Source organism: Nycticebus coucang, chromosome 11 (genome assembly GCF_027406575.1).
Source record: "Nycticebus coucang isolate mNycCou1 chromosome 11, mNycCou1.pri, whole genome shotgun sequence".
Taxonomy (NCBI): Eukaryota; Metazoa; Chordata; class Mammalia; order Primates; family Lorisidae; genus Nycticebus; species Nycticebus coucang.
Genome location: NC_069790.1, coordinates 68,098,388 through 68,117,748, shown reverse-complemented (window position 1 = coordinate 68,117,748; position 19,361 = coordinate 68,098,388). Strand labels below are relative to the sequence as shown.

General features: G+C 35.7%; 1 protein-coding gene across 1 annotated transcript in view; it reads right to left on the bottom strand.

The window, feature by feature from the left end:
* Window positions 1–19,361, bottom strand: part of SEMA3E (semaphorin 3E) — a 282,406-nt gene that overhangs the window by 117,557 nt on the left and 145,488 nt on the right. Inside the window, exon 2 of the mRNA XM_053553842.1 lies at window positions 2,979–3,139. Coding sequence (XP_053409817.1) covers window positions 2,979–3,139 — 161 coding nt within the window. The remainder of the gene's footprint in view (window positions 1–2,978; window positions 3,140–19,361) is intronic.

Here is a 19,361-nt window from a genome sequence, read left to right as displayed (position 1 = left end):
TACTATCCATTTGAACATGAGGATCAATGTATGGCATCCTTATTGTGATACCTATATTAAACAATCCTTCACAGAAAATCAGATTGGGTAGATGATATCATCTGGGGGGGGGGGGAAGAGGAGTAGTTGGGATGGAAGCAGAAAAGGGATCAACCAATGAGTGAGAGAAAAAGCCATTGAATTTAACTTGCAAGAGGTAATATGTGCGTGTGAATATATATATGTGTGTGTGTGTATGTGTGTGTGTGTATATATATATATACATTACCCTTCACAGATATTACACCATATATATCTCAAAAGAGGAAGAGAGAGGGAGAAGTCAAAAGGACTATAGAGCAAATAAAGATGTTAAAAATAAAGACTTGGGGTGAAATGCAATATTTGCCTCTACTCCACCTTCTAACCCCTCAACTGATAGTAAAAAGATTAAAAGGGCATAATCCAAAAAGGACAAATAAAATTAGAGTGTAGATACCAAAGAAATATCAGCAACATTTTAGAAACTGTAAAACATATGGGCAAGTGTTGACTGGCTTTGCACACTAGGAAAAGCAGAAATCTAGCCGCCTACAAGGTTACAGGAGCCAAGAAGCAAGCTGATTCATAAAAAAATAACTGCAGAAATTCTCAGAAATGGAAGCCTGGGCAGTGGGAATAGGGGAGGGGTGGGTATGGAGGAATTCAGGGGAAACCGTTCAAAGATGTATAATAAGTAGTAAGGCCAAGCAATAAAGGAGAAATGAATCTGACTTACAGGAGTCCCAAAAAGAACGTAAAGAGAATAGAGGGAAGAAAAAAAATTGTAGAAATAATGAGCATTTTCCAGAACTAAGGGCTACGTAGTCTTTAGCAGAAAACTCCATCTCAGTGCAATAGATACGAAAAGAATAACACTAAGAGAAACACAAGAAAGTTTATAAAAACAGATATTAAAGAGGGGATTCTAAGTGCCTGGGCTCAGGAGTTCGGAGGCAAAGAAATAAGTTGCATCCAAACTTTGAAATTAAAATAGCATCAGACTCCTCAGCAGCTATAATGAAAGTTTGAAATCAATGAAACAGCATCCTAAAAATTCCATCTGAAATTTTATGTCCATCAATCATGTGTGCAGTTTAAATAATAACGTTTTCAAATTTAAAAGATTCAAAATTTGACTTTGGATGTTTGGATGAACTGACTTTTGATCCTTTGGGATCAAAATTTGACTTTGGATCCTTCTCCAAAAAGCCAGGAGAGGACATGCTTCAGCATCACGTCAGGGGAAGCTCAGATAGACAGGGGAGCTGGGACTCCAATATTCTACACAGGTGAGAGACCAAGGGGGTACTCCAGAATGGCTGTGAAGCTAAGCTGCAGTAGGACAGGATAATAGAACCAGGAAGGATTTCTTTAATTTAAAAACCAAAACACAACTCTATGAGAGGCTGAGGCAGGAGGATCAGTTGAGAACAGGAGTTCATCACCAGCCTGGTGACATAGTGAGTTCCTGTTTCTACACAAAATAATAAATAAATAAAAATGAAAACAAAAGTCAGAACAGTGTTAACTGATGAAACTGATTAAGTTTTACTGTACGGAGTGTAAGATCTCTGATAGAAAGGTTGGTGAAAAATTAGTGAAACAAATATAAGAGCCTAAGAAAATGGGAAAATGTGATGATTTTTAATGTTAAGAGAAACCAGAACATTGAAAAACGAGATTAAAAAACTTACACTATGTGGCTCAATAGTAAATACTATTTCCCTGAATATAATAATTTAAAGACATAATTATAACCAAAAATTGTGGCCTAATTATGTTAGGGTAATAGAGAACAGAGGAGTCAAAAGTTTTTGGGGCAAGATATTTCAGGTGTGGCTCTGAAGGAGAAGAAAGCTAAAACCCTCATTTTTTCCAAATTCAATAGATGTCGCTTAAAACCAAAGAGCTCAATAAAGAATAATACACAAATGCTATTTTGAAATATAGAAGTAGGATCCAAAAGAAAAAGCAAAGTTTAAAAAGATAACCTCTAGGAATAGTGAACCAACAAGACCAAGGAATGAAGCTTTTCCCCATAAGTAAAAAGAAAAATGGCTTTAGATGGAATTGGACTATGTCTAACACACACCTTAAATGCCCAAGGTGATGAATACCCTAATTACCCTGACTATTTAAATTCACAATTTTAATACAATTTTAAATTGTATCAAAAATCACATATACCCTATAAAGTTATACAACTATCATGTACCCTTCCATAATAACTAAAATTTTTAAAAAATGACTAGAAAATACAGACATGGCTCTGTTTTCTAGAAAACATGAAAGCAAACCAATTTTAAAGAAAGTATATTACATAATGCTTGCATTTATGCCAAAAAATACTGTGTTTTAAATATCTCTATATTTTTCATGTAAGATGGATATGGGTCTTAAAAAAATTATTTCAGTTCTACTCTGTATGAGTACGGAGTGCATATAAAATCTAATTTCCTTCATCCTTACCACAATAAACCTTTTTCAAAACACGTCGGACACTTGTTTATTTTAATATTGTCTATTTGTCAACCAGGTTAAAGGAGCACCCACTTAAATGAGCATTGTTGCCAAGAGAACGATGTGAGGCAATTATATGGAGGTCATATGTGCATATTTCCTCCAGTTTGGATTTTGGAGTAATAAAGCCCAGAGGCTGGTAATTCAGCAAGCTCCAAATGCTGGACTATGTGCATGGTGACAAAGGCCACTCCATGAGAGGAATGTCAATGCAAGAGCAAGAGACTCTGGGAATCCAGACCTCAGTGTTGTGCTAGGAACGTTCATACATGATGATTTAAAAGCCGTGCTGAAAATGATTTCACTTTAATGAATATTTTATGCAAACTAATTATTCAAACATTTCAGATAGTCAACCCAACAAAAGAAAGGCAAGTGATGTCCTTGCAATTTCCCCCTTTCACTTCCTTCCTGAAATACAGTTTGATATGTCATACCTCTTTATAGCCATCACTGATTCTCTCCAAGCTGAGGGAATACACAAGGTCCCTGCCTCCCACAAAGAGTCGCTCTTGATACTCATCCAGCAGCATTGCATGGAGATCAAGAAATCCAAAAGGGCTATGAAATAGTGATGTTCTGTTCAGATCCAAGAGCTCTGAAACATAAAGAGATACATATGCTAAAGACATGAGAAAATGCAAATGCCCTCATAACATTTTCTCAGAGCTCGATTTTCATCACTACTGAAACTTAGTAGTTAACATTTATTTATCATAAATATACTTGCAATACATTTCAATGTGCACAGATTAAAATCTTTCACTATACATTTATGAATCTAAGAACTTTAACTAGTAAAATAAATATTCTATGTTTTTAAATACATAAAGATACCATCTTTGGCAATCCTTAACGTATTATGTGGAAAACTGTAATATTTTACAACTTCTATAATCTCTAACAAAATTCCAAATCTATATTGGACCCACCCAAAGTGTGGTGTGTTTATTTAGTCCCAGAGGAACACAAAATCAGAAGAATGTTTTTACTTGTAATTGATTTGGGATGTGTAATTGATTTAGGATTTGAAAACCAAATTTTCCAAATCTGGTAACCATTGGGGTTGTTAATACAATGAGACACAAATGTGCTAACATTCACTGTAGTGGGGAATCACTGATAAAACGGGTGAGGATCCATTTCCTACCACTGATTTTGGTCAATGTTCATGCATTCATGCCTATGTCAGAAATTTAAAACTGCATGTTTTAGCAATATGCATTTAATTTTAAGAAGTCAGAATCCGGCAAAACACACATGTGTGCATTTTTTTGTTGAAGGTATTTAATCGCATGTGGCAGTTCAGTACTTAAAGCTGGTAACATGATATATGTGAGACCCTTTGGTAATGACAGAGAATATTGCCCCAAAGAATAGACCCTGCCCATTGAAGAATTCCTGAGGAGCACCCTTGGGAAACATTCACAAGTTAGAAGATAATTGTCTTTTCCAAAAGCCAGTGCCTAATGCATCTGACAAAACTAAAGTGTTTTGCCCACACCTACACCTTGTATGTTCTACATACAAGCTGTGAAGAACTTTTTCTCTAAATGAATTAATTCCTTGTTCAAATCTCTGCTGAAAGTGTTAATGCCCAAAAATTTGTGGTGTAATGTTAGCTTTAAATCTTTATAGTTTAAAATGAACCATACTGCTAAAATCAATATATTCCTTATAACAGTGAAAATTAAATATAGTCACTTGAGTCATATCAAGTTTTGAGGGTGGGAAAGAAGAAATAGCAGGTGCTTTATTTGAAGAGAAAAAAAGTAAATTGAGAAATTTAACCCAGTAAGACAAATTTTTTTCCAACTTAATAATTTCATCAAGGTTGAATCATGTTGTCTTCTACTAGGGATTGACTACATCAAAAGAAGCACATTTGGGAATCCAATATTAGAAAAATGCAGATCAAAGGCGTTTGTTGCCATTATACTTTGTCTATATGTATTAGCATTTGATTTTCTAATAAAGTGAACTCTTTCCCAGAGAAGGTTTCCCAGTTATTATAACAGGTTGCTAAAATTTTCCAATTTTTATGCAAAGCAAATCATGCAAACAGGTACAACTGAAAAAATATATGATTACCTGTTAGCAAGAATTAATAGGTTTCTAAACTATGCAGATACCATAACCATTAAGATACAGAGATTAGGAGACTAAGATTGTTTGCAAAGAAAAGAAAAATCATAAAAAGATGAAAATAAGAAGGCTCTACTTTAAAGTATTTCCATAGTGGAATAGTCTGTGCCATTACTAAAAAAAAAGTTTGAACTGGAATAAGGGGTAGCCTAATTGCTAGTAGGCACTCCATAAGTGAATTTCATCCACAAATGACCCTTTTTGATTCCCAAAGAAGTCCTTAGCACATTATTACCTCTGTAAACACATGGCAAGAGAGACATCATTTTCTACTTGTTTATATGACTTGCCAATTTCTGCTAAATGTACTGTAATTCTATTTTTTTTTAATTTTAATTTTTTATTTTTTGCAGTTTTGGCCGGGGCTGGGCTTGAACCTGCCACCCCTGGTATATAGGGCCAGCTGCTGTCCAGCATACTGTAATTCTAAAAGTCAAAAAGTGGTAGTTCCCATTTTTTTTGTCAATACTAAACTATTAATGTTATTTTGTTCTGATACATTAACTCTCTTCTAACACATCCTCCTTCTCTGTCAAGTCTATTCCATAAAATCACAAAGACAGACCCGTTGTTTCTGTGCTTACATTGTTTAGAGAAAGTGAAGGAAAAGAACTGAAGTCATCCAATGAGTGGAAATTTTGTAAATGTTCATTTTTAATGGTCTTCATGTTTTTGCTAAAACAATAAGCAACCACAATAGTATAATGGTTTAAATTACCAATGTCTTTTATTTTATAGATGGAGAACCTTGGGTACCTAGAAACTGAATGACTATCTTATGCATATACGCCATCACAATGAAAAAATGTTCAAAATATGACAAAGTAAAACACACATGTATGCTATAAATTAGTCTTATAGAATGAGAATCTGGAGAACAAAGTTCTAATCTTGGCTTTGGCACTAATTGCCTGCATAAACTTTAACAACCTCTTAGTCACCTTAGATTGGATTTCCCTTTAAAATTCTTTGACTAAATTGTATTTTTATAATGAAGATAATAAGACAATGTACAAAGAAAAAAAAACAGGAAAATCTAACATATAGATAACTTACACAGTCCTTTAAATGACAGTGCTGAACCTATATTTATTTTTGGAAAGTTAACAAAGGGAGTAGCCAATGAATGAACTAAATGTCACATGTTCTATATTTAAGCTTGACTAAAGGGAAGGAATTAGAAAATTCATTTACAACTTTTCATGTGTTTTAATGAGTATAGTGCCAGACAATAATTTTTCAGTTAAAAAGAATTTTAGAGAGTGTTTAGTCTGATTCATTCATATGATCTTACAGAAAACTTCTGCTAAGATATGTTTAGATACATAAAACTGATTATAATCACATAACTTAAGCAATAAGTCAAGAAATACTACATCATTTATAAAGATATTTTCTAGAATGATTTCTAAAGTTATTTTAAAAATATATAAATACTAACGTAAAGATACTATACATTTTTTTAAACTTTCTACAATACAAGAGAAGCATATTGAATGACTCTGCCCCTCTCTACGCTAACAAACAACATATGACAGAATAGTACCAATAACTGAATTCTCAAGAAGTTCAGACTTGTCAGTAGCTATATAGTTTTATAACCATCGTACTAAACATTTATGAGTACAATGGTTTTTTTTTTTTGTTTACTTCCAGAGGCATAAATCCTGATCTTGATCCTTAATTTTCTCTAAGACCTAAACTGTTCTTCCTAACTGGCTGTAATTCTTTAAGTCAGGAAATGTTATCCATTTTATATGTGTGTGTGTGCATATGTGCATATATATGTGTGTGCATAAAATTTGTAACATTTCTTCAATGTTAACTCCATTGCTCGACTTTTATTTGATTATTTAACTTGCCTCTTTCCAAAGAGTATATGAGATTATTTATACAGGCAGATTCAATTGAATACACAAATACATTTCTAGAGGAATGCTGAAAGGAGAAAAATAGACTAAGAAGAGAAGGCTGGAATAAATTCAACCAAAAGTCATCTTCTTATATCCAATACACGATTAACATGAATCCCAAAATTGACCCCAGCCTTCCTAAAATCCAAAGTAAAATTGACTATAATAGAAGGAGAAGAAAAAGAATGCTCTCAGTTACTCAGGAGCTTTACCTGGTAATGAGAACTAAGATAAATTTCTCCCGAGGTTGTCTTACTGAGAACGCTGAAAAATACTATCCTGGACATTCAAAATCACTAAGAAATGAGGTGACACCTTCCATACTTCTGTTTATAATTACACCCCTTAAAACAATGAACTGCACTCATATCACAATGCACTCTACCAAAAGTGGCTGTATGACCATGGGCAGCCATGTTAGAACATTGCAATAAATGGGGATTAATTAGATTGATGCAAATCCAAGGACAGAAAGTCAGGCCTTATGGTAGTTGGAAACTTAATAGAAACCAAGGTGATTCATCTCTTAGGAGTGGCTGCATCTTTTTTTTTTTCTTCTTTCTTTTAACATCACTCCTGTACCGATTCTAAAGGGTTTGCCCATGAGTTTGCTCATGGCCAAATACATCTGTTGGGTTCCAATTGTACATGACCTTTCAACTCCCACTCCACCTCTGTATGACAATAGTTCCTGCCCCTCTCAATTCAAATTCTCAAGGAAAAGAATGTAATTGATTCAATGTATAGATTTCTGGCTTCCTCTAGATTGGCTGCTTTGTCATCAATTATTCATTTGTGGTCAAATATGCAAACCACATGGTAAATGGTGTGGTTCCTATAAATTAGTGTGTATGGGGTCAGAGCATACACATTTCAATTTCACAGGCAAATTTATTTAGTCTCTTTGTCATTAACTTATAGTAACACAAATTTGTTACATCTGTAGGCCTAGTAGATGAAACAAGTTGATCTGCTGTTTTACAGCTTTTCTGCTGAACTTACAGATTTTCAAAGTAATCTTATTACTCTTTGGGGACTATCTGCCAAGAATGAAAATTTGAGTTTTTCAATAATCTGAATAATATTGATCTACTATCTTTTCTGACAATAACTGGGTTGTTAAAGTCATTCACGTTATTGGAGAATAAACCTTCATATCAATATCAAGAAGAATATTTTCATTCCAATCTGTTTTGGAATGGAGAAATATTCATCTATCTTTTCCGTATGGCATTTCTAAAAATTGAATTTTACTTTATTTTTTAAAAAGAGCATTATAAACACAAAAGCAATTAATAAGATGAAATCAGTAAAGTTTGATAAATCATAAAATTCTAAGATTTACAAAAGTAGCTGAAACATAATCATTGGAAAAAAGATCTGAAAAAGGGCGGCTGCCTGTGGCTCAAAGGAGTAGGGCGCTGGCCCTAGGTGCTTGAGGTGGTGGGTTCAAACCCAGCCCCAGCCAAAAACTGCAACAAAAAAAAAAAAAAAAATCTGAAAAAATACATATATATAGCATGTAAAATCAATTACTCTTTTAATATGTTGCAAAATTATTTCAAAGAAACAAAAAAATCACCTCTGTTCTATAAATAACACGTCATTAAAGAAGACACAGAAAAAATGAATTCACATAAAAATAATTCAGCCTTGGGGCGGCGCCTGTGGCGCAGTTGGTAAGGCGCCGGCCCCATATACCAAGGGTGGTGGGTTCAAACCTGGTCCCGGTGGAACTGCAACCAAAAAATAGCAGGGCGTTGTGGCGGGCGCCTGTAGTCCCAGCTACTCGGGAGGCTGAGGCAAGAGAATCGCTTAAGCCCAGGGGTTGGAGGTTGCTGTGAGCTGTGTGATGCCATGGCACTCTAACGAGAGCCATAAAGTGAGACTCTGTCTCTACAAAAAAAAAATAATAATAATAATAATTCAGCCTCACTAAATATTCAAAGAAATGCATATGAAAATATCAACTTAATGATATTTTTAAAAACTTATGGAAAAAGCTTACAATAATCAGTGAAAATGAGTTTCGGGTTATTGCTATTAGATCTCTTCCAGAGGCCAGTGCAACATTACTGTATTTTACAAATTTTCTTGAATGAACATGTATTACTTTGCTAACAACAAAATTGTATCTAATGGATACTGTTCCAGCCCTGACTCTTAAGGTGAAAATGACAGTTAATTAACATTTATTGAGCAGTTATGTTTCACTTAGTAAATGTCTAGCCCTTAGATATTTATCTAATTTAATCTTTTAATCTACTGATTTCTATATGCATAATAGTTTTTAAGGGATTTAGCACATAGCTATTGTTTGATCAATGTTAGTGCCAAAATTTGAGCAAGAGAAATTAACTGGAGAGTTTTGCTATTAGAAATACACGGGAGATAGGGTGTCCACCACCACTGTGCACTAACGCATAGATTAACCATTCCCAGTGCTGGTCCCAGAGTCAAAGAGTAAAATGATTGTTTGGTTTGTTAAAAGCTTGTTCCTAACTCTTGACTCCATAATTCATTACATATAAAACTTCCTACAGAAGCAACTAAGAAAAGTATAGTCTATTAAGGAATTAGAATTTGTCAGAAATCAAATGCATTTTTGAAGATGGAAAAGCCTGATAGGATGGAAGATTTTTTCAATATTAAATATTTTATGTTGATATAATGCAAAAATAATAGCAACATCAATTCAGGTTCTACCTATTTTAATTATAATTACCTTTAGTTTGTAGTTCATTAACTGCCTCAAATGACTACAGACATTTTTCAGAATGCTTGGACATGAATTCATGACATTTTAGTTTTATATATGTTACTTTTCAGAAAATGGAAATGTGTTTACCTAATTTGCCACAGAGTTTCAAAATGTATTGAACACTTTGGGGTGCAAAAATAAAGGCAAAACAAAGGCAAGCAAAGAGCTTTCCTCCCTCCTTAAGAATTTTTCCTTTTTTAGTTTCAGGCCTGTACTTTAAGTCACGGTAATGATTTTAGCTCCAAAGCACAGTCCATGCACTTGGCATATTTATCAAGCAATGGCCAACTTCTTTATCCCTTTGTACTGCTTCAAGCTGCCGGAATGAAAGAAACAGAACATATACAGGAAGAGAAGGACAAAAGAAACTCTAATCTCAGGTAATCTCCAGAAAACACAGTGTGAATAATGGATAGGGCTGATTCAGTTGAAAGGATCGAACTCATCTTAAGTTCTTCCTACTCTAAAAATAACATGAATTACTTAGGGAGGGAATGGACAAAGAAACAAGATGAAACTGAATTACACCAACTAAGGGTTTATCCGGAAATTTTCTAAAGAGGGAACTAATTATTATTGCTAAGCTGCATGCTAATTATCTGCTGTCAATGGAGGTGTACTCTGAGGATTTAGTCATTTCCTCCTGGGGCCTTTCTTTCTACCCTGCAAAGGAAACAGTTTAAAAACTCACTGACGTCAATATGTTATGAAGACAGTTTTCTACACTTTGTCAAAATATATTTAAATTCTACACTTCTATGTGTAACTTAGGGGAGGGAAGAGCACACACTTTTTTCGTGTTCAGAGAAAAACAGACTCCAGGGGAAAGACGTTTCCTTCTTGAATGCATACATCGTGTTCCCCTGACACTTGCCAAAGAAGAATTTTCTGAAACCTCTGACTTTGAGTAAACTTATCATTATTCCCTGAATTAATAACTTCATTCAGTATATGTCTTAACATTAGTCCAACCCCCCCAAAATATTGAATTTCATATGTAGCAAGCATTGTTAATGCAAATGAGGTATGAACATAGCCGCTAGAAATGTCTGTAAATGTCTTAATGACGAAAAAGGATAAAGGTTTCTTACAACATGCTTTGTGATGTTGACAGATTTGACTGATAATCACTAATGGCTTGTAATAATGTTGAAACTAATTGGTAAAGAAATAAGCAATAAGCTGTCTAAAAAGTGTAAATAGCTTTTAAAAATAGCTTTAAAAAGCAAAGAGCTTTCTTAAAAGTGTAAAAGGGTATAGCTCAATGATTTGCCAATTGTTCTTTTCAGCAATGAGCAGTGGCATGAGCTTTTCATGCTTTCTTTGGACTTTGAGATTCTGTTCACACAAGTCAAAAGTTTACAATTCACATTATATCGCTCCATGTTTTTCAATCATAAATAAAATACTTCCAAAAATGAAAAAGTTCAAATGTACATAGGGATAGTCTGTCCATAGTACAGTCTTTTATTTCTTTGATTAAAGAAAACAAAATGATGTAATTCAGAATTTTAAGGTGCCTCATATTCCTATCCTATGTTAAATATTATTATTCAGTATTATGCATGATATTCTGGCTTATAGGTCACTGAACTCCCTTATGAATAAGAGGTCACTGTTAGAAAAGTTTACACAGAATCAGTGTCTATCCATGTATCGTGTATGTGTGTGAATGTGTGTGTGTGTATTTAAATTACTTAACTTATTAAAAAATAATAGAATACAAAGGGCTACTCCCCAAAAGCCAATGATTTAAAATTTATTTTTGATTACCACCTAATGTTTTAATTATAATTATCTTTATTTCATTTGAGGCCAAAGGAGCAAGTCCTGGGCTTTTCTTTTTAGGGAGGTTTTGTATAGTTGATGCTATTTCAGAGCTTGATATACATTTCAACATTTCCACTTCATTCTGGCTAAGTCTTGGTAGGTGGTGTACTTCCAGGAATTGGTTGATTTCCTTCAGATTTTCATATTTCTGAGAGTAGAGTTTCTTATAGTATTCATTAAGAATTTTTTGAATTTCTGAGGGGTCTGTTTTTATTTCTGATTGATGAAATTAGATGTTTTACTATTTTTTTCCTGGTTAGGTTGGCCAAAGTTTTATCAATTTCATTGATATTTTCAAAAAACCAACTTTTGGATTTATTGATGTGTTGTATAATTCTTTTGTTTTCAATTTCATTTAATTCTGCTCTGATTTTGGTTATTTATTTTCTTCTGTTGGGTTTGGGGTTGGAGTGTTCTTCCTTCTTCAGATGCTTGAGATGTCCCATTAAGTTATTAACTTCCTCTCTTTCCATTTTCTGAGGAAGGCTTGCAGTGCTATAAATTTCCTTCTTAGGACTGCCTTTGCAGCATCCCAGGGGTTCTGATAATTCGTGTCTTGATTGTTGTTTTGTTACAAAAATTTGGTGATTTCCTTATTAATCTCATCTATAACCCATCTATCCTTCAGCATAAGGTTGTTTAGCTTCCATGTTTTTGTTTGGATATGCCGGTTCCTGTTGTTATTGAGTTCAACTTTTATTCCATGATGGTCTGAGAAGAAGCAAGGGATAATTTTTATTTTTCTTAATTTGCTGAGGTTAAATTTGTGGCCCAGGATGTGGTCGATTTTGTAGTATGTTCCATGGGCTGATGAGAAGAACGTGCATTCAGTTTTGTTGGGATGAAATGTTCTGTAGATGTATGTTAAGTCCAGATGTTGAATGGTTAAGTTTAAATCTAAAATTTCTTTGCTTCGCTTCTTTTTGGAGGATCTATCCAGCACTGCTAAAGGGGTGTTAAAATCTCCAACTACTATTGAACTGGAGGAAATCAAGTTGCTCATGTCTGTTTGAGTTTCTTTTATAAATTGAGGTGCATTCTGGTTGGGTGCATAAATATTAATAATTGAAATCTCATCATATTGAGTATTACTTTTAACAAATATGAAGTGTCATCCTTATCCTTCCTTATTTCAGTTGGTTTAAAGCCTATTGTGTCTGCGAATAGAATTGCAATGCCTGCTTTTTTCTGCTTTCCATTTGCCTAGAGTATAGATGACCATCCCTTCACTTTGAATCTATATTTGTCTTTTAATGTAAGATGCGATTCTTGTATGCAGCAGATATCTGGCTTGAGTTTTTGTATCCAGTCAGCCAACCTGTGCCTCTTTAGAGGACAATTTAAAGTATTCACATTAATTGAGAATATTGATAAGCCTTTCGAGAGTCCGGTGGACATTTTTAATCCATTTGAGACTGTGGAAGTTGGAATTTGATCTAAATTTTCTGGGTGGGTTTACTTTCGTGGTTGAGGATTATGCTGGTCTTCATGGAGGATAGGTCTGAGAATATCCTGGAGACCTGGTTTAGTTATGGCAACATGTGAGTGTCATTGAAGTATTTAATTTCTCTGTCATAAATGAAACTCAGTTTAGCTGGGTACAGGATCCTGGGTTGAAAGTTATTTTGTTTTTGGAGATTAAAAGTTGATGACCATCCTCTTCTAGCTTGAAAGGTTTCAGCAGCGAGATCTGCAGCTATTTTAATATTCTTGCCCTTGTAGGTAATGATTTTCTTTCGGCTGGCTGCTTTCAGCATTTTCTCCTTCATATTAACTTTAGTGAAATTGATTATGATGTGTCTGGGGGATGTCTTATTTGGGTTGAGTCATGCTGGAGTTCTGAAACTGTCTGCTATCTGAATTTCAGAATCTCTTGGCATGTCTGGAAAGTTCTTCTTCATAATCTCCTGGAGAAGAAACTCTGTGCCTTGTGAAGCCACTACGTCACTTTTGGGGATCCCTATAAGACGAATATTGGTTTTCTTTGAATTATTCCAGAGCTCTCTGAGAGAGTGATCTATTTTTGCCCTCCATTTCTCTTTGAGAGTTTGGGAGTGTTCGAAAGCTTTGTCTTCAATGTCATAAATCCTTTCTTCCGCTTGCTCCATTCTGTTACAGAGGGATTCTACTGTGTTTCTCAGATCTTTGAGGGCTGCAACTTCTTGTCTCAATGTGTCAAAATCTTTGGTCATTTGGTCTTTGAATTCATTGAATTCTTGAGATATCTTTTAGATTACTGCTTGGAATTCTAATTTGATCTTTTTTGCTATCCAGATATTGAATTCGATTTCTGACATCTCAGCTATTTGTTTGTGCATGGGATCTTGTGCTATGTCTGACCCATTGATACTTGGGGGAGTTTATCTACTCTGATTATTCATATTGTCAGAGTTTTTCTGTTGATTTCGTCTCATGATTGTTTTTCACTGTTGCCTCTGGCTGTCCTCAGAGTTGGGGAGGTGTCTCTCCAAGATTAGACCCCAGCGGGATCACTCTATTATTGCTTGATCTTTGTAGGGAGTGACCCTGGTAGTTCCTCTGGGGCTGCCCCAGCCAGGGAGTTCTGTTTGTGGAAGCAGCTCCAGAGTGCGACACACCCGGATCCAGTCACAGGGCGGGAGGTGGTGCACACGGTTCTGGGAGTGCCTGGTGCCCAGTGACTTTGGCAGAGAGAGCCCAAGGCTCCAGCAGTCTCTGGCCAGGAGAAGGGCTCTGCACAGAGGCAGGGAGGGCTTCGGGGGGCACACGGCTGCCAGAGTCCCTGGCCAAATAAGCAGGCTCGTGTGGATGCAGGGTGGGTACAGGAGGGAGGATGCAGGGTTGTGCAGTTCCCACAGTTCCTTGTCAGGGCATGTGGAGGCCCGGTGGGCACAGGTCGCAGGTCGGGGGTTGCAGCACAGCTCTTATGGAGGTCCAAGTGGTGCCAAGCCCAGGAGTTTGAGGTTGCTATGAGCTGTGACACCACGGCACTCTACCGAGGGCAACAGCTTGAGGCTCCAATGTGGCACACCGTCTCACTCTACCCCTGAGTGTTAAGGCTGTAAGGCAGTTCAGTCCCTGCCTTTAGGCTGCTCAGTCACTAGGTTACTAGCTCCCGCACGATCCTTGCTCTGCTACCCAGAGGGCAGAGCTTGCCGGGGCAGTTCCCTCACAATGGCTCCCTGCGGCCCCCAGCTGAACACTATTAGCCCCGTCTGGCTCAGCTGCTTAGTCTGGGGCCCTAGACAATGCCCATAGTTCTCCGCACTCCTGCTCAAACTCTCCTCAAGGCAGTTCAACTGAGTGTCATGTCCAAAAACACTGAAACAGTTCACAGGTAAAATCTTTCCAGTTTGCAATCGCACTGCTGCTTGTACTTATGGCTGCTGGCAGGATTAGGTCAATCGAACACATGCAACCACTTGCCAGTTTTTCACTGTTTTTGTCCTCCTCTTGGGGTGCAGAAGTCCCTTGCTGACTCCCTGTATCCTCAAAGGGATGATTATAGGCAGATACCACCAACCAGAGATGCGTGGAGTCTTAGCTCCCCAAACTCACCATGCTCAGTTGCAGGGAAGCTGTTACTCGGCCGCCATCTTGCTCCACCCCCTCGACACATGGCAGAACTCAAGCAGAACCCCTCCACCATTCATTTCTCATTGTGGCTGTCTTGAAGTCTAGATGAGGGTGGGACCCTGTGTATATAATTCCTTGACTAACACCTCTCAATCAGGCATTTTTGGCTCTTGCTTTCCTGTTCAGATACCACGAAACAGGAGCCACTTCCTCACCCTCAGAATTTCCCAGTACCCAGATGTTTTTCAATAAATACTTTAGAAAAATTTTTTGTGATTTGAGACAATTGAAAATAAACTCACAGATGAACTAAGAAGCCTAGAAATTCCTTCCACCCACCTCTCCAAGAAAAGAGAAAAGAAAAAGAAAATTTTTTTAAAAAGTATGCCATGAATGTATAATGTATTTATAGATACTAGCCTATTTTATAATTTCCTACCATAAAATGTACACAAATATATCATAAAAAGTTAAAACTGATCAAAACTTACAAACACAAACAGACTTATTGGCACCATTCACAGTCAAGGGAAATGTAAACAAGCATAAGGATGCTGAAATCCTAACTGCATAACAGTAACTACAGTGCGTACTGTACTGTAGTGAGATCAAATGCTTTGAGTGTCCCCTTAAAACATGGTGTGATGCTACTCATCTCTTTTTGAGTAGTTACTCTCATCAATATATTTCATATCACAGTAAAAAGTGATCTCCTATGGTTTGCGGATAATTTTCTTATGTATTATTATTATTATTATTTTTTTACCATGCTTACTGAATTAGTGTAAACCTTGAAGCAAAGCATGGGACCCATAGGAAATGCTACTAGTGGGGCTGGAATTGCTACCAGGAAGCTGAAAAAGTCAGAACAGTAAAAGAAAAAGTTGAATTGCTTGCTACGTACCATAAATTAAGGTTTGCAAATGTGGATGCTACCGTTTCAAAATAAATGAATCTAGCTTAAGAACCATTGTAAAAAACAAATTTTTTTTTTTTTTTTTTTTTAATTTGTGAAGCCATCATTGCAGCTGTGCCAACAGGCATGGAAACTGTATGTGTTCTGAAATACTTTATCCCTACTAAAAGTGAATTTTTTGTGGGTACAAGATTTCTGTGAAAAAGACATAAATATAGACTTGATTCAAGAAAAACAAAGTTAATATATGATGACTTAAATCAAAAGGAAGATGATCTAAATCTGGAGAATTTAGTGCCAGCAAAGGATGGTTTGATATTAGGAAATAGCTTGGCTTAAAAAAAAAGTTACGATAAAAGAAGCAGCTTCTACTGCTGCTTCTTCAAATGCCACAAAGAAAATCACTGAGAAGAAAAGATATCTTCCTGAATCTCTATCTATGTTAATGTGGATATAAGTGGAACAGAATTTCACAGAAGACAGTTATTAGGAAGGAAGAGAAGCGAGCACCAGAATTAAGGCAGGCAGGGGTAAACTATCTCTACTGTTTTGTGCAAATGCATCTGGGTTTATGATCAAGAATACCCTTATTTAAAGGCTTCTAACCCCTGGGCCTTAAAGATAAAAGATTAACATAAGATTCTGGTCTTTTGGTTGTACACGAAGAAGGCCTCAACAATGAGAACGCTTTTTCCATGGTTCCATCGATGTTTTGTCCCTGAAGTCAGAAAGTATCCTGGCCTGTAGAGGACTGCCTTTTAAAGTTCTTTTGATATTGCACAGGGTCCCTGGCCATCCAGAATCCCAGATTTAAACACTAACAGTGCCAGAGTGATCATCTTGTCCTCCAAGCACAACTCTCCCATTATGCTCATTATGGAGGCTCATTATACACAGTACTTTATGGAAATGGTTGTCAATACTATGGAAGAAGATCCCGATAGAGAGAACATCTTGAAAGTCTGGAAAATTATACCACTGATGATGCCATCATTGTTACAGAAAAACCTGTGACAGCCGCCAAGTTTGAAACAATACATTCCTGCCGGAGAAAACTGTGTCCAGATGTTGTGCATGACTTCACAGGATTTGCAACAAAATCAATTAAGGAAACAATGAAAGACACTGCAAATGTGGCCAAAAAAATGGGGGGAGGGGGATGGAAGTTTTCAAGATATAGATTTCAGAGAAATTCGAGAGATAATAGACATAGCACCACTGGAATTGTAAAAAATGACTTGATAGAGATGAATGCTTCCGAACCTTTGCCAAATGATGAGGAAGAAAAGGCAGAAGCAGCTCCTCCTGCAATCAAATCGACGTTATATGTCTGGTAGAAGTTTTCTGATCATTCAAGATTGCTTTTAACTTGTTTTAGGACATATGTGCTTCTTTGATACATGAAGTTTCAGGGAAACTAAAGCAAATGTGTAAGAAGGATTGGTACCATGCAAAATCCTTCTTAGAGAAATGAAAAAGCGAAAACTTCAGACATGCATTAATATATTTCTGTACATTTACACCAAGTGTGATTGCCTCTCCTGCCCCACTTCCACTTTCTTCATATCTTTTGCCTCTGTCACTCTGAGACAAGATCAACCTCTCTTCCTTCTCCTCCTCTTCAGCCCACCCAATGTGAGGATGATGAGGATGAAAGCTTTAAGATGATTCTTTTCCACTTAGTGAATAGCAAATACATTTCCTTTTCCTTATGATTTTCTTAATAACATTGCCTTTTCTCTAGTTGATTTTGTTGTAAGAACACAGTATGTAACACTTAGTGCATGCAAAATAATGTGTTAATCAACTTTGTTATCCGTAAGGCTTCTAGTCAACAGTAGGCTATTAGGAGTTAAGTTTTTGAAGATTCAAAAATTATCCTTGCATTTTTTGGCAGTGTCCCTCACCCCACGTTGTTGAAAGGTCAACCATACATTACATTTTTTTTAATTAAATCATAGCTGTGAACATTAATGCAATCATGGGGTGATCACATTGTGATCGCATGGTGATACACTGGTTTTATAGACCGTTTGACACATTTTCATCACACTGGTTAACATAGCCTTCCTGGCATTTTCTTAGTTATTGTGTTAAGACTTTTATATTCTACATTTACTAAGTTTCACATGTACCCTTGTAAGATGCACCGTAGGTGTAATCCCACCAATCACTCTCCCCTCCCTCTCCTCCTTCCCTATATTCTTAGGTTATAACTGGGTTATAGCTTTCATGTGAAAGCCATAAATTAGTTTCATAGTAGGGCTGAGTACATTGGATACTTTTTCTTCCATTCTTGAGATACTTTACTAAGAAGACTATGTTCCAGCTCCATCCATGTAAACATGAAAGAGGTAAAGTCTCCATCTTTCTTTAAGGCTGTATAATGTTCCATAGTGTACATATACAACAATTGTCAATCGTACATTTCACGTTCACTGTGTTAGGTATCATATTTGGGGTTCAAGAGGAACATTAAGGATCTATATAATTCTTTTATAATAACACAAATCAGATTTTACTATTACCCATTTTAGTTCTGAAAACTAATTTTAGAGATAAGTTTTTCAAACTTATGTACTTGATGAAATAAAGCATATTTGCTATTTTTGTTTTTAAAAAAATACATGTTATGGTTCAAAATCAAAACAAGATAAATCTTTATAATGATAAAGTACCTTCCATCTGGACTCTCCTCTTGTTTATTTCCTAATCTTTTGCCCTCAATAGTTTAATACTATAGAATTTCTTGAGCATTATTCCAGATTTTCTTATGCATATATAACAAATAATATTTATAAATATTTATTAGCTTCCCAACTTTTCATGCCCTAAAGGAATAACAATACCACCCCCCATTTTGTACTTTGCTTTTCTTCACTTAAAATAACTTGGAAGTCTTCCCGTATCAAAACTTAGAGAGGTTATAGTTGCATAATATTTTATCTTATGAATAACCTATGACAGGCATTTGAATTCTTTCAAAATAGGCTATTAAAACAGTACTACAATGTATAATAAATATGTGTCAATTTATATATGTGCAAATATATTTGTGAGATAAATATTTAAGAGTAGAACTAAATCAAGAAATTTGTGGATTTTTCATTTTTGTAAATATTGCCAACTTTGCCCACACAGAGATTCTATTAGTTTAAAATTCCACTGCTATATATGAAATGGATAGTCTCTATCTGGCCTTGACAAATCATGTGTAATTACAGTTTATAATTTGCTGATCTGATTGGAAAAATAAAATTTAAATTTCTCTTGTTGTAAGTGAAATGAAGCACCTTTTCATACATTTCAGAGTACTCATCTTTACATTTTATGATTTTTCTCATTACATCCACTGCCTCTATTTCCACTGGATTATAGTTGCTTTGTTCACATCTGAAGTTTTTGGTACTAAAATTTGTAATATAAGAATATTTTTATAGTTCAAATGTATAAAATAAACTTTCAAACATCTGAAAATTAAGCTTAACACCAACAGGAGTACAATTTTGGGGGAGCAGGAACCCAGGAAGGTATCATAATTTGTTGTGTAACCCAGAATACTAATAAGGATCACTTCATGATGAATAAAAGGTTTCACCATCACCTCTATTCTGGCCATCACCTTAATGACTGTGGTGTCATATCCAAGAAGAAATTGCTAAAGAAATCTTCTCCTAAGCCAAATAATAGTTGGCTAAAG